Raw genomic sequence first — 27,979 nt, 5'->3', positions numbered from 1 at the left:
AGTCCACTCCTTTCTTTCAGTTCTCAGACTAGAGCTGAGGAGACATTAACAGCCCTGTCGTCCTCGATAGTGGCAACATTTAAATTGTCTTATTTCCTGAGCGCAGTTGTGAGGTGATGTGGAGTGTGCAGAGACTGATGAACGAGCCTCGATATAAACTGTGTGACAACTATCTACAAAACACACCAACAACACCGACGGAAAGATGCAGGTATGGACGTCTAGTCAGTTTTAATGTATCTAAATGGCATTATAAAGTTACAGTTAAACGTTTAAAATGAGTCAAAATAGTGTGTTGCATGACCGATACTTAAATGTGCCCAAAATGAACAGAACTGATATTTACAGTCGAAGAATTAAGTATGACATGGATAAAATAGAGCACTCGCTATGTTTGGTCTTCGTAAATGTTTTTCTTTGGGTTACGTTACGTCAATTAACTTATGTGGGTGGTATGAATATTACAGCTAATAGCGCCAGTGTTACAGCGCAGACACAGATTTAGTGTGTTCTTTATGTCGCATCATTATCTACGCCTCTTTCTCTCATTCTCAGCCTCATGTGAACTCCAAATGATTGCCTCAGTTACACTTTGTATCGTTAAACGTGAAGCTGAAGATGTGATTTTCGAGGGGATATGAATAATGCTTTGAAGAGCACCTGTGCATTGCATCAACAGGCTCCAGCCCACAGGGACTGAAATTCAAATAAATGCATGGCTTTTTATATGCATTATGCAAGTTAATTTTAAAATTTAAATTGAGTATATTTGACATTTTATGACTTGCTGTATGTCTTGTATTTCCACTAATCTTTTTCCTCTTCAGATATTTTTTCTTGGTTAAAGGGTTATTTCACCCAAAAATGAAAATTCTGTCATTAATTACTCGCCCTCTTCATGTCGTTCCAAACCCGTAAGACTTTTGTTCATCTTCGGAACACAAATTTGAGAGCTTTCTGTCCCTCCATTGACAGCTACGCACCACTTTGACGCTTCAAAAAGTTCATAAAGAGACTGTAAAACTGATCCATATGAATTGAGAGGTTTAGTCCAAATTTTCTGAAGTGACTCGATCGCTTAATATGATGAACAGATTGAATTTAGGCTTTTTTATCATTGGTTCTTGCGGAAGCTCAAACGTGCTGTGTAACACGACAATGAACCTTATTGGTTCTTGCGGAAGCTCAAACGCGCTGCGTAACACGAGAATGAACCTCATTGGTTCTTGCGGAAGCTCAAACGCGCTGCGTAACACGAGAATGAACATCATTGGTTCTTGCGGAGGCTCAAACGCGCTGCGTAACACGAGAATGAACCTCATTGGTTCTTGCGGAAGCTCAAACGCGCTGCGTAACACGAGAATGAACCTCATTGGTTCTTTGGTTCTTGCGGAGGCTCAAACGCGCTGCGTAACACGAGAATGAACCTCATTGATTCTTGCGGAAGCTCAAACGTGCTGCGTAACACGTGAATGAACCTCATTGGTTCTTGCGGAAGCTCAAACGTGCTGCGTAACACGAGAATGAACCTCATTGGTTCTTGCGGAAGCTCAAACGTGCTGCGTAACACGAGAATGAACATCATTGGTTCTTGTGGAAGCTCAAACGCGCTGCGTAACACGAGAATGAACATCATTGGTTCTTGCGGAAGCTCAAACGCGCTGCGTAACACGAGAATGAACCTCATTGGTTCTTGCGGAAGCTCAAACGCGCTGCGTAACACGAGAATGAACATCATTGGTTTTTGCGGAAGCTCAAACGCGCTGCGTAACACGAGAATGAACCTCATTGGTTCTTGCGGAAGCTCAAACGCGCTGCGTAACACGAGAATGAACCTCATTGGTTCTTGCGGAAGCTCAAACGCGCTGCGTAACACGAGAATGAACATCATTGGTTCTTGCGGAAGCTCAAACGTGCTGCGTAACACGAGAATTAACCTCATTGGTTTTTGCGGAAGCTCAAACGTGCTGCGTAACACGAGAATTAACCTCATTGGTTCTTGCGGAAGCTCAAACGTGCTGCGTAACACGAGAATGAACATCATTGGTTCTTGCGGAAGCTTAAACGCGCTGCGTAACATGAGAATGAACATCATTGGTTCTTGCGGAAGCTCAAACGTGCTGCGTAACACGAGAATGAACATCATTGGTTCTTGCGGAAGCTCAAACGTGGTGCGTAAAACACGAGAATGAACCTCATTGGTTCTTGCGGAAGCTCAAACGTGCTGCGTAACACGAGAATGAACCTCATTGGTTCTTGCGGAAGCTCAAACGTACTGCGTAACACGAGAATGAACCTCATTGGTTCTCGCATATCAGGCTTCCGTTTACAGCAACTGATGTGAGTTGATGAATGTTTATATGTGGATAAATGCCTACAAAAAAATTAAATCCGTTTATCATATAAAGTGATCGTGTCTCTTCAGAAATTTTTGGACTAAATCGCTCAATACATATGGATTAGTTTTACGATCTCTTATGCACTTGAGTACTAGTTGCGTAGCTGTCAGTGGAGGGACAGAAATCGCTCAGATTTCATAAAAAAAAAACCTTTTTTTTCCAATTTGTGTTCAGAAGATCTTACGGCAGAAGATCTAAGACATTAGGGTGAGTAATTAATGACAGAATTTTCATTTTTGGGTGAACTATAGCTTTAAACTATTTGTTGTTAAACAGAGTGTTTTTAAAAAAAAAACTGCTTCAGAGGGGAATACAAGTTTTTACGACAATCAGTTTTTTAAAAACTCAGACCTTGGGTGTTTTCTCTTCATGAGTGGGTTTCTCTCGCTTGTGAGTGGGAAGCATGACATGCAAAACCCGGAGTGGAGCTGGAGCCAAGTGATTATTACTAACCATTGTAACGGCTCCGATGCACTTACATACACAGTTCCTGTCAGGCTTTCAGTCTGTAAATTGCTTTGTAGATGTTAAAAACCATAGTGGATGTATTGGTTTCTTGTGAAACTATTTTAGTTGGCACACTTGACAGAGAAGAAATATACAAATTAACTGGCCAGTTTTTGTCTGAAACATAAGTTGATTGGTATTAATGACTTTGTTGAAGTGTGTAATTGGAGAACTGTTGTATAAACACAATGGAAATTTAGCATCAGATTAATTTCTGTGGTCCAATCTGTTATTTAAAATGAATGAAATGAAAATTCTTCTTCAATTTTCTAAATGTATGCATGAACTCTATTGTCAAGAGTTCATCTGTGCATTTGTTGCTTTTTTCCCCAATTGTTTTAACCTCATAATGTTTATGTCATAACTGTATCTTCCAGTGAAAACAGACTTTCTCTCTAGTGATGAATGCAGGATTTATCTAGTCATTTAGTCTATTTAAACTCCACCCCTGCAAGCTTGTGTTCATCTGCCTCCATTTTTGACCAATGGATGGAATTCCCACCCTAAATTTTTTTTCGATCCTTTACACTTAGATGTACGCCACAGATCTGTCGATACTTCCGATTCGTTGCAACTTTAATAATAGCACAGCTGTGATTCCCTGCAGCCTTGTACCTACAGCATATGTCTTGTGATTCACAACATAATCTTGCTCATGTGATAGTGCTGAAATATTTTGTTCAACGAGGCCTTTTCCTCCCTTCTAAAATCTATTCCTCGATTAACCTCTTCGTGTCGTTTAACAGATTCAATTGAAGTGAATTGATTGCGCTTAGCTGGACGGAGAATAGGGGAGTTATTGAAGTGCCTGTGACTCAAGTTCCCTTGAGGCAATTTACTTTCGTGTCCATCACCCCCGTGAAAATTGATGCGTGGAGGTGCGATTGGAAGATTGCTGTCGCTATGTGTGATTACACCCGAGCCAGTCAGTCTTCACACATTTCCAGCATAGGAAAGTTGTATAGCTCTTAAAAAAAATAAAAAATAAAAAAAAAAAAAGAAGAAGAAGAAACAATTTAAGTAATTATATTAATTTAGGTTATTTCCTGTTTAAGTGCAGTAAGGCAATATTCTGTTCGTTGTAAAATAACACAGTTTGCTCAATAAAATGATGGCAACAAATTACATACTATATTTAGAATTTAATAAGTATCAATCAAATCAGCTCCTTAAACATGAATAATTCTGCAAATCAACAGAGTGAAAGAAACATTGAGAAACTGCTTATTAATAGTAATTTGTAATTGTAACTATAACATTTACACTGCGCTTGTTTATATTGTACTTCTCATTTTTCTATGTACAAGTGACTGAGAGCCAAGTGTTTGGTGTCTATTGACTACATCACATGGACCCTCACCACACAAACTCATGTAATAAAAAGCATTAATTTAATACTTTAAAATACTCACTGACCTCAATAAGGTTAACAATCAACTAATTGTTCATTGTGGAATAAATCCATTCTGGCAACATGTTACTAAACATGACTATAAACTCAACAACAACAGAAATTAAAACTGTCACACAATGCAATCATATTTGTTCATACTCCACTGCATACTAGGAGGACAGCAAATGGTCTGAACTACAAAACTATTGCAGGAAACTAGATTGTGAGCAAAGGGAACATTTAGTTAGGCAATGCTTATAAATTCAAGATGGATTATTCACATTATTTTGGATTTAGTGAATGATTATACTTAGTAGTTGTTAGTGAACAACTTTTCATGAAATCCACAGAAGCACAGAATCCATTTCACAGCCTGAACGATTAACTCGACTGAAGAATCAGTGTTGGGTGTTTAAACGAGTGTGGTAGATCACTGTTTAGTGTTACACTCCTTAAGAGAATTGATTTTGGGAAGCTGTTTAATATTTGATGTAGCCAAATTCTCTGACTGATATTACATCACCCCTGTCCATGGTGCTGAAACATGTAGTTTGTTTCTTTTACAGATGTGACGACGATTCTGCTGTAATACATGCAATTTAAGGATTGTAATGTGAGTCCAGGTGCATCCCCGTAATTTTATGCTGCTGGAGAGGAGTGAGATGCTTCACTCGGCTGCCATGACAACAGGACTTATCTTTGTTACTTGGCTCTTGTATACAAGCGCACGAGGCAATCCCATTGTGTCGGTGCCGGAGGGTGGGGAGAAAGAGCGTTTGGAGCGCGTTCTGACCCAGGCCAAGGAGGGTGCGCTGAGCCCCAGTGCAAGGCAGCGTTTGGAGGAGCTGAGTAATCTTGAATTGGAGGGGATCAAGGGCGTGAACAGATCCAGTGCTATCAGGGCCCGACCCAACTCGAGCCCCTTGAGACGAGGGTCCAAACTGCAGGGTAAGACCCTCGAAACCTGGAGTGAGCAAGAATCACTCAAGCAAACTGAAGAGGCTCCTACGGAAGAGGCCAACGTCTCCCTCGATGCGACCGATGAGTACGCGTATCCCGATTACAGGGGTAAGGGCTGCATGGATGAGACAGGGTTTGTGTTCGCCATCGGGGAGAAATTCACCCCGGGACCCTCCACCTGCCCCTGCTTGTGTACAGATGAAGGTCCTCTGTGCGCCCAACCAGAGTGTCCAAAACTTCATCCACGTTGCCTGCGTGTTGACACCAGCCAGTGCTGCCCACAGTGCAAAGAGAAGAAAAACTACTGTGAATTTCGAGGAAAGGTCTACTCATCTCTGGAGGAGTTTAAGGTTAGAGCAACAATGCTTGTCAGGAATGCTTTATTTAATGGCAGATTATGTGAAGACTTTGAGTTTAGATCTTCACCCTTGTGAATCTGTTCATTATTGAGTGGAATCGAATTTCTGTGGTCCAGTGAAGTTTTCTGCCCAATTAAAGAAATCTAATGTGTGCACATCATGTCTTGATTATGAATTGATTCCAGCAGGCCAAAAATTAGATTTCGAAATTGCACTTTTTTATTCATTTTTAATCCATCACTCTTTCTCAGCCTGAGCCTTTCCCCCGGGAAGAGGCTCGCAATAAGATAGAATGCTGTTTTTTCCTGCATTTCATGCTGTGAATGTGTGAAGAGTTCAATTATTATGCGAAACTAATGGTGACTTATCTTGCTTAGGCAGTGTTATGTAAGAGAAGACAGGTCTTTTTTTCTGTAAGGCCCTATTATGATGCTCTCTAATTTTGCCTTTGGTGGAAAAACGCTTGTCATCAGCTTCAGAGTTAGCAGCAGGTGCACGAATGATTCTTTTTGAACTGCATGCGTCTCACAAAGCCATTAGCTGCTTCTACAGCTTCTGCTCTTGATTTAATTTTCATTGGTTCCTCCTCCTGTGTCATTGGAGTCCTTATCCAAAGCACCTGAGCTTTATGGTAAGCAGTGAGATTTATTAATGCAGAAGTCAGCATAAGTGCTTTTCACAAAGAGTGGTAATGATGACCAAGCACTGAATTTATTGGTTCTGCTCAACTGTACCTAATACATATGCAGACTGCAAAGGTAACAATTAAACCCTCTGCAGAATGAAATGAGTCCGGTATCATATCTGTTTAGTCCCACAATGTGGGCTTCTCAGTGGGAGCTGCTTTTCAATTTTAGAATTGTGAAATTTTATTTTCCATCACAATTGGACGTGACACATTGTCTTCTGTTTGATTTGTTAAAGATTGTCTCAGGAGAGACTGTGTGGAGAAGGTTCTTTTCACAGAAAATGCTAATGCCAGAAAAGTCATTTGTACTTTATGCTTGGTAGCAGAGAAGAAGCAGCGAGCAAAACTGATCGGTTTGTTCATATATATACAGTATGTGATTTCTGGGACATCTGTAGAGTCACATGAATGCTTCAGAAATCCACTGTGTGACGAGACTCTGAATTTATCACATGAATACAGTTTGGTTTAGGTTCATAAAATGCATATGGACACTTTTGGTGCCTTGGATTTTTATAAAAATAGATTGTATTTGTCTTTTAACAATGTCCAAAAGTTTATATACATGAACCACAGCAGAATTGTGTAATTTCTCTTGTTTTCCCTGAAGCATAATTTTCACCACATCTGAAATCACTATTCAGTGATGGAAATGACATTTTAAACATTTATGGAATAAAATGGCAGACTCTTTTTCTTACTAAGGCTAATTTCATTGTCTCTATTTATGCATTTGCATAAAAAGCAAGCTATCAAAAATAATTACTTACATATTTTTGCACTTTGTCCATTCTCACTTAAGTTGTATTTTGTCGAATTATAATGGTCATACAACTTTATGTAAATTATAAGCACTTTACAATATAGTCCAATTAGTTACCATTAGTTAATGAGCAATACATTTGTTACAGTTTTTATAAAGTTTTGTTTACATTAGTAAATAACAATACAACTATTCATGTTAGGTCAGGTCCATTAAATAATATTATACTATGGGTCTGTTAAAGGCTTGAATCTGATTGGTTGACGAACTTTCTAATCTAAGGTGTGTAATTATTTTCAGGGGAAAGCAATAAATATAGTAAGCAATAAGTTTAAAAAAATCTTCGTTTCGCTTCGTTTCCGCATTACCACCTCGGGTGTGCATTATTTTCTTATAATTCAATGGCCCGTCGTCAATTATTCCTTGCTTAACAGATGCAACTTTTAATAATGTATTGGTAAATGTTGAAATTAACATTAGTTAAGATGATTTAGAAGTATTTGTAATTGTTAGCTCATATTAACTAATGGAACCTTGTTGTAAAGTGTTACCAAACATTTAAAAATAGAAATGGTTCATATTTTACACTTTTTTTATCATAGTTTTAATTTATTGAAAGTCTGTGTCTACATAATAAAATCTATTTATTGAAGGCATTTGAAAAATAGCAAATGTAAATTAAGGCATGGTCAAAAAGTTTCCAAGACAGTTTTAATGTGACCTTTTTAAAAAGTTTTAATAAAAAAAATAACCCTTGGTACATAAAAGTGCCTGTAGCTGAAGAATCACTCAAATAAAGGAGACAGGTATTGATATTCATTCATAATGAATGGGCTCAAGGGTAAGACATGACTCAGAGTTCCCCATGGACATAAATATGGAAAGAAAGGAAGGGAGATGAGCGATGCCAGAGGTATTGCCAGAAGGAAGTCGGTAAGCATTGTTAATATACTCCAAGATTGGCAGAAATGAAGCATGCTCATCAATTAAATTGAACACTCATCAGTTCCCTCAAAGAAGCACTCTCTTGTTTTTCTTGCTCTCATGATTGAACCTCATATCAATCCTAAAAGTATTATAAATGCTGCAACATAGGGTTTTTGTTTCTTGTCTGGTATGTTTCTAGGTGTCTCCGTGCGAGAAGTGCCGTTGTGAGGCCAGTGGAGAGGTTCTTTGTTCTGTGTCCGCTTGCCCACAGACCGAGTGTGTTGATCCAGAATATGAGCCTGAGCAGTGCTGCCCAGTGTGTAAGAGCGGTAAGTAGTCGTGTTCTTCCAGCCTTTCTCTCTTTCTCTGATTCTCCTCCTCACAGCTTTCAAAATGCAATCCCCTGAACTGCAGAACCCCTGCTGTGTCCCCCAAGAGCGAGCGAGTTAGGTTAGAATCGCATCTGTAAAATGACCACTGAGACTCCTGTCCACTACATCCAATTACCACACCACGAAGAAAATTTGCAGAAAGCATGCACAGAGAAGCAGATCTCACCACCTCTTGTATGCCTTACGTGCGGATCCATCTCATTGTTCTATAACAGCCAGTTTACCATCAGTGAGGTGATGCAAACCCAAAGATATTATATTTGTCTGCAGGCCTTTGTTTAAGATAGTTGCCGAGATGCATTATTCAGACAGCAATAGCACTAATGAACCTGCAAAGTTGCTCTGCTTGTTTCCAGGAGGTGAGGTGATTAGCACAGGCAGGTGTTTCGGTTGCAGTCTGCTTTCTCCAGCCCTAGGGCGCAGATGATTAAACTTTTACGCATGTTTTTTCCCTCCATTTGGCTGGAAACACTGAAGTATAAGGTACATAAATGTACTTTCTCGTCAAAGCGCCCGCCGCGGAGAAGGAAGAATTTTCAAAGCCACTCTACATGAAAAGCACCCTTTGCATGGCGGCCTTTTTTTTTTAGTTCTGTTACAAAACCTAGTGAGCTGCCTACAGAAGCAGCATTTTAAGAGATACTGGGCTCGCTCCCGACAAGAAGGCTGTACCACAAGGAATCTGAGATACCTTCTTTTGGCCGAATTCTTAGGCAGTTTATTATGTGTTGCAGAGAAGGCAATGCAGTGGCTGGATCCAAAATCGCATACTTCCCTTCTATTCACAAAAGAGTAGGTAAAAATACCGGGGTGAGCTATCCCATGAGGCCACAGGAGAGAATTTGTAAATGGCAGTGAAGCGACGCAACTGACGCTGGTAGGTCACATGATAAGGACAACATGACAAATGCAGTATGTCCGGATTACATTCACTCTACACACATTCATACTATACAGAACATACTTTTTTAGTGGTCGCAAAGTAATTACTTATTCAAAATAAGTACTTAATCAAGAGAGTATGTGATTTCGGACACAGCTGCTTTGACGAACTTGGAAATGTTGATTATCAATAAACCTTTTCAAAATGTTCATTTAATACTGAAAAAGTATTGATAAAACTCTTTACAGTAAGATATCATTCATTAACATTATTTAATGCATTGAGTATCATAATCAAGATTAAGGCTGTATTTATTCCATCAAACATACAGTAATTACAGTAATATTGTGAAATATTTTTACAATTTAAAATAACCGTTTTCTATTTGAATAGGCCTATATATTAAAATGTAATTTATTCCTGTGATGACAAAGCTGAATTTTCAGCATCATTACTCCAGTATTCAGCAGAAATCATTATAGCTAATATGCTGATGGTGCTCAAGAAACATTTTTTTTATTATTATCAATGGTGAAAACAGTTGTGCTGGTTAATATTATTGTGGAATAGAAAAGTGCAAAAGCATTTATTTGAATAGTCTTTACTGTCACTTTTTTGCATTCCTCGTTGAATAAAAGTACTAATTACTTGGTAGTGTACAGTAATGATCTGTTCATTCATGTCCATTCATAATACATGAGCTAATGCTAATTTATGCATTTTGAAATGTAAAGCCGTATTAGAAGTTAGAAATCAACATTAACCTTGATTAAGACATACTGTAAAAGTATTGTTCATCAATACTTGATACCTAATGCTTTAGCTAATGTTAAAAAAATGTATCCTTTTTATAAAGTACAGGTAAAATATAGTTACATGTTAGCATCAAACTATTGAAATCAATTGAAAGTCAATTAAGGAACCCCATTTGTGTGGTCTGTTATATGACAGTTTAGATGCTGTTTTGAAAGGCTGTTGCCTATGTAGGCAGTAGACAGAGATGCGACTCACTAGGATTCTGAACAGACCTTTTGTCTGCCTTGTGCGTGCTGTTGTTCTCTTTTTGGCCAGAGGAGTGTTTTTCAGGAGGGGGGAGGAAAGAAAAGCTGTGACCTCAGGTTAGTGTGTGAGCGTTCTGTGATTGGAACACATTACAATGTCTTGGGAGAAGTTTTCTGATTCAGTGTGGGTTATATAGAGCTGAGATGCTTTTAGACAGCATGTCCAAGACTGTTGCTTCTTGTGTATGCCTGGATCCTGATCTAATATGGCATCGGCAGCCACGCTGCCTCCTTCAGCAGAAAAGAAATGATGACTTGGTAAATGGATCTCTGACTCTGCAGCTAAAAACTCAGCGTAGTGTGGACAATGGGGGAGGGGTGATGTGGGCCAATTATTTTAAAGAGCACACATGTTTAAATGAATCATCTTGGCATTTGCTGAGATGCTGCCAAGACTCCCTGATCAAATGTCTCAGTTGGTGTTTGGGTGTGAGATGGAATCCAGGAAACAAAAGCGGGCCAATTTCATCAAGTCGTGCCGTTGTGAATTCAAACAGCTTTACAAATGTATGTGCACACTCAAGCAGTCAAGCTGTATGGTTTTATGATGGATTGGAAACTTTTTTGTTCAACGCACAAGATTACAGCCGCCTAGTGATTTCACAGCGCGGCATAATACTGCGGCGCGGCTCAGCTCTGTCACGCTTGCCAGGTAGTCTGCAATTTGATTTCATCTCGGAATTGTTGCGTTAGATAAAATCAGTCTAATACTCTGTTTGTGCTTCCTGTGGTTCTTGTGCATATCTTGTGGGGGTGGATCACAGAGTTGCGAGTGTGATCACGATTTCAACCGAGGGGGACAACCTGTAGGCAGAAACCTGCACCGGGGCCCCGGATACCCCAGCTATGGCACCTCTTATTTGCTGCAAATGTCTGAGGTACAAAGACTCCCAACGCAGATGCAGTGCAAGAAGCAGATGCTCTGACCCCATGAGATTTGCACTCTTCAAAAGTAAGACTTCAAAGCGTTGTGCAGTGACACCGTAGGATGGGTGCCGGCTGTGATTCTAACTTTGCTTCTGATGAGGATAATAATCACATACACAAACTTAACGATGAGAGAACATCAAGGAGGTCCGTTGATGTTCTCAGCGACTGACACTGGAGCACCCCAGAAGTACGTGATTTAAAAAAATGAATAAATCTGTCTATAGAACCAACCACTTTAGCTGGAATAGCCATGACTGATCACTCTGGAGCCAAAATTACATTATGGCAATGATGATTGGCTTATGGCTGCACAAGAACACCAGGGTCGTGCGACATTTGGAATTCCTCAATTTGAATTCAATTGATGTAGAAAACAGGTTGCATAATTGCAATTTGTTTGTAAGAAAGTAGAATACACATTAATTCATATGAAAATGAAAGATTGTTATGACCAGCTTTGAATAATAGCTTGTCAAAGCCTCGAGTTAAAAAAAAAAAAATCTAATTTGAAGGTTTACAGGCAAAAGGGAGGGTGGGATGGATGTTCAAAAGTTTCAGGTCAGTAAGAATTCTTAAATACTTTTATTCAGCAAGGATGCATTAAATTGATCAAAATTGACAGTTAAGACATTTATAATGTTAAAAAGACACTTTCCACAAAAAGAATTTAAGCAACTGTTTTCAAAATTGAAAATAAAAAAATAAAAATGCACCAAACCAGCATATAATGATTTCTAAAGAATCATGTGACACTGAAGACTGGAGAAATTGCCGAAAATTCAGCTTTGACATCACAGGAATAAATTACACTGAACAAGATTATAAATGCAACACTTTTGTTTTTGCCCCCAGTTTTCATGAGCTGAACTCAAAGATCTAAGATTTTTTCTATGTACACAAAAGGCCTATTTTTCTCAAATATTGTTCACAGATCTGTCTAAATCAGTGTTAGTGAGCACTTCTCCTTTGTCGAGATAATCCATCCACCTCACAGGTGTGGCATATCAAGATGCTGATTAGACAGCATGATTATTGCACAGGTGTGCCTTAGGCTGGCAAAAAAAAAAAAGGTTGTTGATTGTGGCCTGTGGAATGTTGGTCCACTCCTTTTTTTCAATGGCTGTGCGAAGTTGCTGGATATTGGCAGGACCTGGAACACGCTGTCATATACGCCGATCCAGAGCATCCCAAACACATTCATTCATGCTGACTGGAATGTCCACCAGAGCTGTTGCCCGTGAATTGAATGTTCATTTCTCTACCATAAGCCGTCTCCAAAGGCGTTTCAGAGAATTTGGCAGTACATCCAACCGGCATCACAACCGCAGACCATGTGTAACCACACCAGCCCAGGACCTCCACATCCAGCATCTTCACCTCCAAGATCGTCTGAGACCAGCCATCTGGACAGCTGCTGCAACAATCGGTTTGCATAACCAAAGAATTTCTGCACAAACTGTCAGAAACCGTCTCAGGGAAGCTCATCTGCATGCTCGTCGTCCTCATCGGGGTCTCGACCTGACTGCAGTTTGTCGTCGTAACCGACTTGAGTGGACAAATGCTCACATTCGATGGCGTCTGGCACTTTGTAGAGGCATTCTCTTCATGGATGAATCCCGGTTTTCACTGTACAGGGCAGATGGCAGACAGCGTGTATGGCGTCGTGTGGGTGAGCGGTTTGCTGATGTCAATGTTGTGGATCGAGTGGTTATGGTATGGGCAGGCGTATGTTATGGACAACGAACACAGGTGCATTTTATTGATGGCATTTTGAATGCACAGAGAGACCATGACGAGATCCTGAGGCCCATTGTTGTGCCATTCATTCACGACCATCACCTCATGTTGCAGCATGATAATGCACAGCCCCATGTTGCAAGGATCTGGAAGCAATTCCTGGAAGCTGAAAACATCCCAGTTCTTGCATGGCCAGCATACTCACCGGACATGTCACCCATTGAGCATGTTTGGGATGCTCTGGATCGGCGTATATAACAGCATGTTCCAGGTCCTGCAAATATCCAGCAACTTCGCACAGTCATTGAAGTGGAGTGGACCCACATTCCACAGGCCACAATCAACAACCTTTTTTTTTTATAAACATATTTGAGCTTGGTCAACATAAGTCACCACAAGTTTGAGAGAGAGAGAGAGAGAGAGAGAGAGAGACATTGATTCTATCTCTATATCTATCCTCAAAATTGACACAGTCCCAAAACCTTCACTAGCAACTATCCTAAACTGTGACGTCAAAGGCAACAGATGGATATAAATGCAGTTCACACTTTTAAGAGTCAGGCACAGTAATGTACTGAAATATTAGTGCTATAAGTTTCTTTCAACAGAATGCACAGCTAATTTCACATGGCTTTAGCAGCGGTTAATGTATCTACAAGAAGGGGCTAAAGGAGCCGTGCTAACCAGCTAAAACTCCTCCCCCCTCTCCCCTTGATCAATACAGAAACTTTCCAACTTTCTGTGCAAGTGACTTGTCCAATAAATCAGAAGGAGAATGATTATTTAATTGGTACCATTAAGAGTCAATTACCATCTGATTGACTATGCCTTTGTATGAAAGACCGGCCCTTTGAGAAAAATGTGGTGTCTAAGGGATGAAATGATAATAGCTGAAGAAGAAATGGGGGCTGTCGTCTTCATTTTGGTTGGCAGACTTGACACTGAATGGGAAAGCAGTGAGGAGAATCGATTTCTAAATGGGTTGCAAGCATTTCTCTCATAATCATAATCTTGTGCTCGGTTCACGCTTACCACGCCATACCCAGCAGGGGCTACAAAAGCCTCCCCCCTCCAACTGTTTTAGCTCAGGTCACAGAAACCACACCATTCAAAGGACGTAAATGCTTGTAATTTGTTCGGTCATTAGAACGCCTCATCACTGAGCTGATTCATCCGTGGCCAGCATCAGCAGCTTGCAGAAAATGCGGTAAACACAGTGCAAGGCCACCTAAACCTCCAAGACAGTGGAGCACATTTCATCCTATTAGCCACAGTTTCATTAATTTTAAGTGGTTGTTAACACATGAAAAGCACAAAGGGTCTGTAAAGCAGTCATGAGTGCTGATATCTCAATGTGTTGCTCATGAAGAGCAGAGGCAAGCACCTCTTTCTTAGCTGCTGAATGAAGTATTATGTTCCCTTGCAGCGCACTGCCTGGGTCTGTTGTTGGAAGAGTATGCTGGGAGACACTTGAGGAAGTGCCATGGGGGGAGATGAAAGTGAACGCTATTGCTAATATCCACCCCAGGCAGTTGTTCATGAATATCAAAGAACATCTGCGAGCAGCAGCAATGTTGGGACTCAAAAAGAAAGGGGGGAAAAAAACATTCGGATTCAGTCACAGCACTGCGTTCTTTTCACTCACTGAGGGACTGTCAGTAAATAAGAAACTTGGCATTGAGTGATTTTTCTGAGTGCTTTTTGCTGCTTTAAGATTCAGAGAGAAAGCTGCACCAATATCTCAAACTCCTAAAGTTACATTTAGGAAAGAATTACTGTGCTATCATCAAGAATACTTGTCATAATTAACCCCATCTGATCGTGAAAAGACCAAGGCTGTATCCGAAATCACCCCCCTATACCCTTAAATAGGGCACTATTCGAGGGGACAGCCATTTGTAGTGGTGTCCGAAGCCATAGTGGACGTTATTGAGTGCACTCATTCAGTCCCACAATGCACAGCAATAACGAATGTACAACCGTTGTACCCAAGGGGTAAATCTTTCAATCAATCAATCAATCATTTATTTATAGAGCACATTTAAAACTCAACCAAGGTTGACCAAAGTGCTTCACAAGCAATCAAAGAAACACAGTAGAACAAATAAAACAGATACAGCATACATATATAATACAAAAAATAAGAACAAGCGAGCAGTAATAATATAGCTAAAAATAGCTATATAGTGTTAAAAGCCATGGAGAATAAATGAGTCTTTAACTGAGTTTTAAAAATGTAGATAGACGGGGCATGCCTAATAAACATCGGAAGGCTATTCCATAGCTTCGGGCCTGCGGCAGCAAAAGATCGATCGCCACGTTTTTTTAGTTTTACTTTAGGGACTGTTAGGAGGCCATGGTCACTGGATCTCAGGTTTCTAGATGGTGTATAAGGAACCAAAAGTTCAGTTAAATATTGCGGTGCCAGATTATTCAAAGCTTTGTAAACAAATAATAAAATTTTAAACTCAATCCTGTACTTGACTGGTAGCCAGTGAAGGGACATTAAAACAGGTGTTATATGGTCAAACTTACGCTTTCCTGCAAGCAATCTAGCGGCTGCGTTCTGAACTAGCTGTAGGCGGGAGATAGATGCCTGAGTACTGCCATAGTACAATGAATTGCAGTAATCAAGCCTACAGGTAATGAAAGCATGAATGGCTATTTCTAAATTATTTCTTGAAAGAATGGATTTTACTTTACTGAGAAGGCGGAGTTGGTAAAAACATGACTTGACTACAGCAGAAATCTGTTTATCAAATTTTAAATTTGAATCAAATAAGAAGCCCAAATTCCTAACACACTTTGTGTTATAAGGGGTGAGAGGGCCGAGGTCAAGGTCAAAATCGCAGTTTTCCTTGGGGCCGAACAGAATAAACTCAGTTTTGTTTTCATTTAAATGAAGAAAATTGAGGGAAAGCCATGCCTTAAGATCATTCAGGCAGTCTAACAGTGGCTGAAGAGAAGAATCATTATTGCATTGCAGGGGAAGGTAAAGTTGGGTGTCGTCAGCATATAAATGAAAGGAGACACCATATTTTTTAAAGATAGTGGCCAGAGGAAGTAAATATTGAGAGAATAACACCGGCCCAAGGATTGATCCCTGGGGGACACCACAATTAAGCGGTTTATTAGAGGATGAATATTGACCTAACTGAACAGTAAAACATCTATCTGACAGATAAGAGCGAAACCACTGTAAGACAGAACCCCGAAGTCCTACACAAGACTCCAAGCGTGACAGAAGAATGCTGTGGTCTACTAAGTCAAAAGCGGCACTTAGATCCAAGAGGATCAGAGCCAATGGTTTACCAGAATCTGTGATAAAATATATGTCATTAAGAACTCTTAAAAGAGCAGACTCAGTGCTATGTAAAGCTTTAAAACCAGATTGAAAAACTTCATTGATTGAATTATTTAACAGGAAAGTTTGTAATTGTACCAAAACTGCTTTCTCCATAATCTTTGAAATAAAAGGGAGATTTGAAATGGGGCGAAAACTGGAGAGAGATGATTGATCTAGATTAGGTTTTTTAATATAAGGAGTTATCACAGCCTGTTTCTTTCAGCTGAAATCTTTCAGCTGGAAACTGAAGCTTCCCCAGGGGCCGCCATTGTTTAGCAGACCATCACCTGCTGTTAGCATTCCATTGACTCCCATTCATTTTGGCGTCACTTTGACAGCGAATAACTTTACATCTGAGGCGTTTAAAGACTCCATTTGTCCATTATTTATTTCTAAAGAAACACGAAAATGTATAAAAGGCTCCATTACCTTGTATCTTACGTTATGGCCCCATAGAAGCAGTTTTTGTAAAAATAGGCTAACGATTGCGTCATAACCACGCGACTCTCTGTCGCACAGTAGAGAGATTACCGTATAGACAGGAGGAGAAGCTAGCAGGCAATCGGGGGGGACGTGGAGGCAAAGTGACAAAATAATTAATCAGAATACTTAGCAAACGTTTCTCCTGCTCCTAGCTCATGGACACCTCCTACTCACACTCTCCGTCTCTGCAAGTTTCGGAAGGGAATGATTCAGATTTCTCTTGGCACAGCTACTAGAAGACAGACAGGTTGCTCACGTCACATCTACGTCGTCAAGCTCAGTTTGAGTCTGCGCAATACGCTCAGCCATCAGGAAGTGAGAGCTTCTAATTGACTTCACTTTTCTCCGTTGAATCCAATGGGGTCGCTGTGTCCATTTCTTTTACTGTCTATGGTTGTACCCTTAATGGCTAGAGAATACCCATAATGCACTATTTTGCCAGATGATGGCACCCGCAGCTGAATCATCCATCCATTCATTTTCCAAACCGCTGGTCGAATGTGGCTACAGCGTAATATCATACAGGTATAAATTCCTTTTTTACTTGAGTATTAAATTGTTTAATTAAGGTTTAAACCTGCTAGTTTCCATTACAGAGTTCAAGATACATCTTTTCATCTTACTACTGGTGCTGTTAGTTTGCCAAGTTTAAAATGATTATTAAACAGCAAGGACAAACTCAGTGTATGAATTCACTAACACGTTTTCATTCACTCATTCAAGTGGACTATAGTAGTGGAGTAATTTAGGGAATAGTGAATGAGGGTATAGGGGGAGATTTTGAACACAGCCCTTGTTGCTTTCATTTATCTCGTTAAATTTGAATATAAGATCGGATTTATATCTGTTTTGCAGAGACACGTTTATATGGACAAGTGTAAATGGAACCGATTTAACAAATTAAATATCCGATCAGTAAAAACACATGAAGTGATCAGGTGTAAACAGACCCAAAGAGAGAAAGTTTTTGAAAAGTGGATGACCAGTGACCATACACAATTATGTAAAATATATTTTTTATTTATTTAATGAACAAACTCCATCGCACACCTGCAGGTGATAAGTGCGTAGGATAACAAGACCAAATAGGTCGTATCAGCAGATAAGGAACTCCCGCACACTATCGTTACTTGCAATTAAAATGAATATTTATTAACAACATTTCGGTCACACGACCTTCATCAGGAATATACAAATGTTCAAATTCATCTGTTTATCTTAAAAGAGATGAATTTGAACATTTGAACAATCTTATTTATTTAATGAACACCTACTGGTATAAGGATATAGCCAGCAGAAAGAATCATCGAACAGATCAGTGAATGAATCTGAACAAACCTTTTTAAGGAACAGACTCAAAAGAGTGATTGCTGTGGTGAATCAAAATCCCTACTAATAGCTTGCATGTGTTACAAAAAGGAATAGATGCTTTTTATTTCCTCTGAAGACCTTTCCTTTTTGTCGACCTCCTCTCATGTGGGCCATCGCCTTGGCAACAAGCAGGGAAACAAGCCCTCTTCTTGAAGGGCTCTGACACTCAGGTCACTGCTAATCTGAGGAGGTTGCAATAAACATTTTGAGCATGAGCCGAAAGCCCTGAAAATCTACGGTGCTGGGAGCAGAAAGGGATCACTTGCATTTTCAAGAAGAAAAAAAAAAATGGGAGAGGGAGAAATATTCATGGCGGCTTAAGAGAGGGCCCCAGAAATCACTTTCAGGCCTCAGCTCATCTTAAATACTTCTTTTTTTCTTCCTCTGCAGAAATGTTCGCCCGGATTTGTTGCGCTGATGGTTTTATCCGTTTGTAATGGGGCTTGATTCTCTGTGATACTGAAGGAGAGAAGTAGAGGACAGTGAATTTATATGCACAGCACCTCCAGCTCTCTTTACATTCTCCTGAAACACTACTTTTCCAGTCTTTTATGCCCAGGAGATGCCCGTAAGTAGGAGAACAGGATTTGAAAAGCAAAGTATGGATAGGAGTATGTTTTTAACAGATGTCTGAAGCAATATGACCAAAATCTTATTTCGCAAAATGAGAAATTTGATTTCACAGTAACGATATATATCAAAATATTAATAACAAATTAATTTATTTTTGTTAAAATAAGAACAAAGAAGCAAATTACAAACAATAGGACACATACAATATTACAAAGATACAAATTAAAATATAGCTTATTTCAATATAACTTGTTCAAGCGGTTAAGACCTTTAAGCTTAATTATAAGATATTACATATGCCCTTAATGTGCTCTTTACAGGACACCCAGGTTGTGACATGTGACATGTATGGTGTCAGATAAATTCTCTAAAATATAATGTCCACTACAGTGGACAAAAGTCTATTCCTGAGTCCCAGGAGTTTATAGCTAGCCTGTAAATGTTTAAATGAGAGCACAACATTGGAGATTAAACAGAAAGTCAAGATAGAGAGTAATCAGGAGGTAAACAAGGTAAAACAGAACAGGTATGTATATTAAAGGCACACTATGCAAGATTTGTACCTTAATATAACAACTTCAAAGTCATTTTGATGGTAAACAAACTCGTAGTATGGCGAATCATCCCGACAGCAAAGCGGCGGTGGGGGGGTGGGGGGGGGGGGGATGCAGGTTTGAGAGGTGGCGCCCCGCCAAATCTCCACGTCAGAATCACGACTTGCTTTACGGCACGACGTCACATACATCAACAACATATGAAGCAGCCTCTATGGAAGACACTAGCACGCATTTCAGACATGAATCAAGGCAGAGTCGACGAAGAAAACGAAGAAAGCGCGGTCGAAAGAGTCAAGGAAAAGAAAACGAGAATCTCTATTCCATCCTACTGGGGGGAGGGGATCAGGCCGTTAATGCAGAGACGGCTCTGCGTGAGGTATTTACGACAGTAACATTAAATACAAGTACTCCACAGCGACTCTAGGGGTCGCTGTTTGACAAAAACAGAAACTGCATAATATGCCTTTAATAAGGAACTATGGAAACTAATAAGCACAGGGAACTCAGGCAAACAAGAACAGGGAAAATTGAACCAAAACACAATGAAACTAAACAGACATGGAACTACACGTTACAGTAAACACCTAAATCATAGATTAAAAATAACCTTTTTGCAATTTCAGGTAATTTACCATAGAAATAGTGTTTTTGTAATACCCAGTTATAGTGCCACCTATGGTACGATCTCCATAAAAGTTTGCAGGCTTGTTTACAATCATATACCATATGTGCTCACCTAATTTTGTGAAGTTCTGAGTTTTCATTTTGGAATTATAGGCTTTTGTGTACACTTGGTCACGCCCGTTTTTAAATGACCCTAGCTATCCAAAGTGTAAAGTTAAAAAAAAAAGTATTATTATTGACCTAAAGAGTTCAGAGAATCGTACTGCAGTGGTTAAGCGAAAAACCTAGGACGAGTTCACAAAAGGTTTTTTTACATTTTTTTATTCTCAAAAATTTAACAAATGATTTGACTGACAGCAGTGGTTCTTGAGGCAAAGTTCAGAATGATGAGATCTATATCATATGATAAAAATATTGGCTGTGTCCGAAATCAAATACTCTCTTGAGTGGGGACATTCTAGATTCGCCATGCTGTTATGTGAGCGACTGACAAATCAGGTCCTCCCTCGAAATCCGGTAGGACCCGGCATCAGTTTTGTCTCTTCACTGCCATTTACAAATCCTCTCCCGTGGCCTCATGGGATGGTAAAGAGTCCATTGTATGCACACTTCAGAATCTCGCTGGAAGTAGTAGGTCATCCGGGTACTTTTTGTCTACTGTTTTAGGAGTATGTGAATTCGGACATTCTTCTTTTGTCACATAATGTTTTTCGCCTATTATATAGTAGGGAAGTATGTGATTTCGGATGCAGCAATATGTGTGAAACACCACTTGATTACAGAGCTGTAAGATGCCCCCAACAGGCTTCTAGAACCATGAGGCAAACAGGCCCAGCGAGTTTTGTTCCGAACGGTCTCCGTTAACCTTGTCTAACAGTTGATCATACTTCATTGGCTGATGGTGCCCGTTTTTTTTTTTTTTTAGATACTCGAATGTCCTCATAAACTATCACGGCACCTTGGACAAAGACAATGCATGCCAATTTTTTAAGTCAATCTGACGGACATTTTTTTTAATACAAATTAAAAACTGTCCAGTCACCGTGTCTTTTTTTACCGAGTTTGGTGAAATTCTCTCATCTCATTGTGTTCAAGAATTAAAGCTGTTTTAGTAAAAGTGGCCACGCCCACATAAAAAAATGTTGGCGTCCCGTCGCAAAGGTGAATGGAAATTTCGACATTATTTTTGGTAATTATTGACAGTGGTTTGGTTCTAATCGGGCAAAAGTTCGCAAAAGTAGGTTTTTTATAAATAATCCAAAATATCGGAAATTTTTAAATCTCTACATCTTACAGTACTTACTACTTATTACTTATGGTCTGCCTGATCACTTTTAGGGCAGAATATTGATCTACAATAGGCTTTCTGTGCTACGCCTACAGTAGGTTTATTTAACATGTAGTAAGAAATACTACAGAAATTAAATAATCAAATGCAATAAACACGGCATAGACTTCACTCTGTGAATGAAAAAGAAATAGATTCTTTAGTGCTGATTTTATCTTTGTCTTATTTTGTTTGATTAACATTAATGACACAGACAGCAGCAGGTTTATTAGGCTGCTGACACTTTAAGACCAAATGCATGGATCTAATTTACTGATACACATTAGATTTTTTTTCCCAACTGTTTAGTTGTTAAAGTGTCAATGACAATAATAATAAATGATAGAGCAAAATCTTTATATATTTTATCGTCGCAGAGATATATTTCCATACTGCCCAGCTCTAATGTAAAGACTTCTTTCTCACACATGAAAATTTCAGGTCTATGTGGAATAGCGTGTGACTTGACTTATTATGAGAATGTTGAATTTGTTCATTAATGTTTCAGTAAAGTCGATCCACAGACACTCCCAGAATAAAATGTAACCTTCTCCATCCATCCATTCCAGTCATCATTTCCACAAAAGTAAGTAAATTTAGTGGGATTTATAATGCATACATACTAAAGAACTGCATTAGAGGGCTTTCTTTTTACTTATTCTCAGAGCAGTGTGAGCTATGATCCCGGCTCTTTTAGAGAGCATCAGCTCTAATGAGCTTTAAAAGATCATGTAATTTTCAGGATCCAAGCTTTTCTTTCCTCCTCCTTTGCTTTTTATCTCAATTACCACTGTACCATGGGGAATGCAATTCATCTCTGAATGGACCAAAGTCTTTAATGGTGCTCTTTCTTGAATTTAGCCTCTACAGCGGCGCTTTGATAGGCGGCGGGGATAAGGGTCTGCTCAGCGTGATTAAACACTCCTTTCCGCTGCCAAAATGCAGCAAGTAGACTTCTCCACCGATTTATTTGCTCCTGCGTGCACTGAACTCGTTTATCTTCCTCCCTATCCTCTTCTTCCTCTTTTTCAGCATTGTCTACCCCCTCTCTTTGTACCAGTGATAACATATAATGTGACAATACATAATCATGTTTGTTTATGTAACAGTTAAACATAAATGGCAACAATATCAACGGACATACAGTACAGAGGCATAGGGTGATCTGAGCTATAAACGTTCACGATGAATCCACTGTTTTTACTTCCACAGTCTTGACATTTGGAGGTAGGAATCTGAAGTGTTTGCTCTGAAATTATTATAAATATAGCTTGGATGATGTCTTGACAGCACCAGCCAAATATTCAAGATGATTGATGTGCCCGTGTTTTATTTATGTAGTCTTCCATCTTCTATGATAATGTCTTTTAGAGGATGAATACCAATTCATCCTTGTTTGGCGAATGTAAAAAAAGGGGGAATTGGAAGCTGCGCCTCGGTAGCATTTCTCCTTAATGGAATAATTTTTTTTTATTAATTATGTTGGCTTGAAAATGTTGTTTTTTTTTCAACATTTTTTAACCTGAGACTAAACATTTAAAATGTAACCTCAGTTTTCAAGCTTCATCCAACAAATTCGCCACAGTCGTGCATCCTGTTCTGGTTTCCCATAGCTGATGAGTAACTTCCATTGAAAAGTCATTTTACACAGCTCGAAAGTTCTCTGTTTATTTTCAGTGGGATAGAGGCAGCAGGAGCTTGCCGTTCATGAGTATCCCGCTGATGCTTACACCGCACATGATCATATTTTTTTATTATCTTTTTGCAGCTGCTGCGTAGGTATTTATCTATTATGTTTAGTTCCCAGCAGAATAGCCATGCACAAAATCGATTCACTGATTTTCTAGTGGCATTCATTAAATAGTAGGGCTGGGCATTGACACAAATTTCATGATTCGATTTTGTTTCAAAAGTTGTACTTCGATTTAATGTCAGTTAATTGGGGCCTATCAGGTATAATACATGACAAATTTTCTCAAGGAAAAAAGCTCTCTCAACTAATGCTGCAAACTATACAGGTAACTCCTTTTGTTACATCACTATAATATTAAAGGTTAAAATTAACTGATTTGTTTGCTGCTTATATGGATACATTTTTAGTGACATAATTATGTTTCTACCCAGATTTTTTTAAATAGCTTATAAACATTTAAATGGTGGATATCATAAAAACAACAGATTTATTTAAACATTAAATATTGATGAACAGTGAAAATACAATGAATATGCAAAATTGTGCATATATTTAGCAAAATGCTCCTCTCTAGAGTTAATTTTTCTAGCTGACTGTTTTTTGAAATAGGGCTTATTCACCGTCTTTCCTACATTTAGATAGGTGGGCAAACGCATTTTTGTCTCAGTGCATGCATTGTTTTAGTTTGGCAGCGCCGCCGATAGCTTAGCTTAGCATAATGAATGGAATCCTTTGTTGCCAGCTAGCATGTCATGAGTAAAAGTGATAAAAAATAAAAAAAACGAATTACTTCTTGTGGCCTGTGTATTCACAACAAGTACAAATAGCAATGCAGATTAAGACTAGGCGATTTCCTAGGCAGATATTGACTTGGGACTATATTGGGGTGAAGCACAGGCAAAGCACTGCTACTTGGGCGCAGAGATATCACACAACACCTGAAATCCCCCAACTTCCGTCAACATACCGGCGTGAATAGTAGCTGGCTATTTTTCCTACAGTAGACATAGTGAATGGCGATGAACATGGCGGATTTTGTGAGAGACGAGGAGGGTGACTTCTCAGACAGTCAAGAGCCAGAACCATACCTCTATGAACCAGAGTTTTCAGAAGAGGAGCTGCGTGCTTTGGAAATAGAACGACAGGGGGAAGAGGTTGTGATCGCTCAACAGCCTGAGGACGTGAGGATGAGAGTCAACACGAACTGGTGGTGAGTGTGATATCTCTTCGCCCAAGTAGCAGTGCTTCGCCTGTGCTTCACCCCAATATAGTCCCAAGTCAATATCTGCCTAGGAAATCGCCTAGTCTTAATCTGCATTGCTATTTGTACTCGTTGTGAATACGCAGGCCACAAGAAGTAATTAGTTTTTTGTTTTTGTTTTATCACTTTTACTCATGACATGCTAGCTGGCAACAAAGGATTCCATTCATTATGCTAAGCTAAGCTATCACTAAAACAATGCATGCACTGAGACAAAAATGCGTTTGCCCACCTATCTAAATGCAGGAAAGATGGTGAATAAGCCCTATTTCATAAAACAGTGGAGTGTTCCTTTAAGTAGGTTGGTATACAGTATTAACATTACATTAATTCATGAAATATATGTTTTTACTGTCCCTTTTTTACCATAAATGTCATGGATTTGTTTTTAAAAGTGTAGTATGGAGTTGAAGCAGTTGCACACAATGTTTCACACACCCTCTCATATGGCAAATGAATGCAAAGCTTGCTGCCTATCGAGTACTGTGTAAAATGCCCTTAATTCCTGCTAGAGCTTTCAAGCTGTGTTCACCAAACTCAACACAATACTTCATGCTGTTCTGACTTAGTAGGCTTTATTTTTTTTCCAAACTAATCAGGCTTGATTGTCCTGTAGTGAAAAACCACCAAATCCATTCAAGCTTTGAACTGTTTTAAAATTTAAAGCAAGGTTGTCTAGACAATGACCAAGTTTGCCGTGACAAATTTTCTTTTTCCAGTTAACGTATGCCTCAGAATGTGACAAGCCATAGTATTTGTCTTGATGAGTCATTTTAGACCTGCATGGTCCAGTGCATGATGTGGCATAGCAGTGCCAATCTATCTTCCACTGAAAGCTGGCCATAGTTGGATTTTTTTGTTGTTGTTGTTCTTTGTCTTTTTGCCTTCACAGTAATGATAAGAAAGTTAAGACCAGACATGAACATGGAAGGAGTTGTTTATATGTCGTGCACATGCATAACCCATTGTATCATGGCTCTGAATACTGTAGCAGGATGTTTACATACAGTACCTATTTATCTATTTTCTATTTTCCAATTTCTATTTATCAGTGTTGGTTTCATCAGTTTCAACAGCTATTTCCAGAGACCAGCTTTACTATTAAAGCAGTATAGCTGGATTCAGTTTTAAACTCATAGGTTTGTATAATTTTTTTACATTTTGTGAGAGCACTTGCATAAAAATATTTAAAAATGTATGCCGTGGAAGGAAGAGCTTTATATATTAGCACACTAAAGGTTCAAGTCTGCACTTGGGGTTTGATAAATGTTTATGGTGCACCATAAGCTCAGCAATTACCTCCTCTCTGAAGTTATGACACACTCATGTTTAATGGAAGGCCGGATATTGAACTGTGCTCTCTAGTGTGAACATCTTTAGAGGTACCATAGTCATTTGAAACCTCTAACACCATGTTGATGAGGACTGATTGTCATCTGTGGGTTCAAGATTAAATGCATAGACAAAATGCCGCTGCCTTGATGAAGTGAGTTGATTGACTGCAACTAAAATGGTCACAAATATGAAAAAAAAAAAAAAAAAAAATCTAGTTGCAATAGGGAAAGAACGACAATTGGTAAAGTTTTATGTGCATCCATATTCAGTTTCATCAGATACCATCTTGTGCACGCTGGTGTTGAATGCTAATGAAAAAAGACACATGAACTGGTTGTTTGTAACAAGTCATTTAAAAAGATTTTGACACAAAACAAGACACAAAAAAGTTCATGAACTGCAACTCATTTTTCATGTCCGATACAAAATGAAGCAAAAATCGTTAACTGGAAGCTGTGCCTAGGTAGCATTTTTCTGTAATGGTATTTACTTTTTCTTTTCTTTTCTTTTTTTAAATGAATCAGATATCATCTTGTGCATGCCAATTTTAAATGCCACTAAAAAAAAAGACTCACATTAACTGGTTGTTTGTAATAAGTCTTTTAAAAAGATTCATGAAACAGCCCCAAAACATGCTCATAAGTTATTGGTTTGAATAAGATTCAGTAAGTGAATCATTTAGAGCTGTTACTGAGCTGTAACTGACTCACTCACTGAACTGTGAGTCATTTTTAATGTCCGATTCAAAATGAACTAAGAATTGTTACTGTTATACTCGTATACAATATATAAGTAGTATATAGGTTCGTAAGACACACATGATCACATGACAATGTGTTATTGAAGAAACATTGTTTATCACTTAACAAATGATGTCCAGTTATACAACTGAATCAAGTGTACGTCAAACACTTGTTGACATGTTAGCATAATCAACAACATTTCACTTTTTTATAAAAACAGTGATTTTGGCACGAATATTATCATAATCACTTGAGTTACAGCAATAAAATGTCAAAATTATTCACTAAATACAACTACAATAACACCTAATTTTATATAACTTTAAGTCATCTTAGTCTATACACAAAAGCTAGGCCTATAGCAATGTGAGCTGAAACACTTCAGGACAACCATCTTAATTAAACAATTTTGTAATTTGTCAACTCAAAAGTCATTTGGCTGTTAAATATTTCATTTGCTTCTTCGTTTCTTTTTATGGCCTCGGCCGCCCTGTACATGCAGGGCAAGAACTGACTTCTGTCGTACCATTGTGTTTTGATTGATTGCTAACTCATAAAACTTACATGAGATCAGCTGACATAATTTCATTTTGATCCCTGACAGTTACTGCCACTCAAAGCCAGGCGTTGCAGTTCTGTTTTCAACAGGCTTTCTCTCAGTTTGATACAGACTCTCCCATCTGTGCACAGGGCCGAACTGCTACGCGGACACGGCGGTGATCCCGGCCGGCCGAGAGGTGAAGATTGACGAATGCACCATCTGCTACTGCACGTACGAGGAGGGCACCTGGCGTATCGAGCGGCAGGCCACCTGCAGCAAGAACGAGTGCCAGCCGAGCTAAGGCGGCGACGGGGGGCTCGAGACCCTCAGCCTTCACCCGGACAGCTGTGGATCTGGATCACCCGTCCCAGCTGTGGTCTGTACGGGCTCAGCACGCCAGCCCTGAGCCTCACACGCAGCCAAGACACCAGCACCGTGTGGCGTAACATCAATCACGGTCATTTGTGACCGTTCATGACTATGAACTCAGAGTGTCCCGTAGCATGCAGCGGACAGGCCAATTAACCTGAGAGTGCGAAGCGCTACATTCCTCTCGCTACGACGGAGCCTCTGAGTTGGCATAGCGTCATGACGAGTGATGAGATTCATACACTAGAGTTACATGTATAGTCTTAGGAGGCATGGAGTTGAATTCAACTATATTAATACTTCAAGTTTGTATTGAGATTTATAACCCATATAAAGGATATTTATTTATGTATGTGCTGGTTCTACGATTATGATTGGATTCAAGTATCTGATTTACAGTGAAATGATATTTTTTATAGCCACTGTATTTTGATATGCCGTAACGTTTAATACCGGATCATCTTATTAGAATGTATAACGCACCTACAGCTGTCAATGTGTCTGGAGGAACGTTTTGACTAGATGATGCCGCTGTCAGGATGCCGCTGACACATAACATCTAACACTATGTCAGGGTAGTCAACAGAGCAGAATGGATTTAATGTCCATTTGAGGAAATCAAAAAAGGAAAGAAAGCTGCTTGCATATATTTGCATTTATGTTGAGTCTCTATCGTGCTCTTATCTGAGGTCCGTTTTGCTAAGACGTGTTTCTATGTGTACGTGTTTTCATGTTCCAAATAAATCATTACACTGTG

At 39.2% G+C, this 27,979-nt stretch overlaps 1 protein-coding gene across 1 annotated transcript; it reads left to right on the top strand.

Moving 5' to 3' along the window:
• Positions 1-25: 25 nt before the first annotated feature.
• vwc2 (von Willebrand factor C domain containing 2) lies at positions 26-27,979 on the top strand. Its single transcript, XM_084094063.1, has 4 exons — positions 26-211; positions 4,866-5,609; positions 8,196-8,325; positions 27,003-27,979. The coding sequence occupies exons 2-4, from the start codon at positions 4,941-4,943 to the stop codon at positions 27,152-27,154; spliced, it is 951 nt and encodes a 316-aa protein (XP_083950189.1). The 5' UTR covers positions 26-211; positions 4,866-4,940; the 3' UTR covers positions 27,155-27,979.

This window comes from Abramis brama (genome assembly GCF_963993115.1).
Source record: "Abramis brama genome assembly, chromosome: 19".
NCBI classification, from domain to species: domain Eukaryota; kingdom Metazoa; phylum Chordata; class Actinopteri; order Cypriniformes; family Leuciscidae; genus Abramis; species Abramis brama.
Note: the sequence above shows the minus strand (reverse complement) of the source record. Positions and strands in the feature narration are given on the sequence as shown.

Bases quoted from the DNA above. Each gene is read 5' to 3' on its own strand.
- vwc2 (XM_084094063.1), top strand. From the start codon at position 4,941: ATGCTGCTGGAGAGGAGTGAGATGCTTCACTCGGCTGCCATGACAACA. The intron at 5,610-8,195 runs GTTAGAGCAACA...GTATGTTTCTAG, and splicing joins CATCTCTGGAGGAGTTTAAG to GTGTCTCCGTGCGAGAAGTG. The intron at 8,326-27,002 runs GTAAGTAGTCGT...ATCTGTGCACAG, and splicing joins CTGCCCAGTGTGTAAGAGCG to GGCCGAACTGCTACGCGGAC.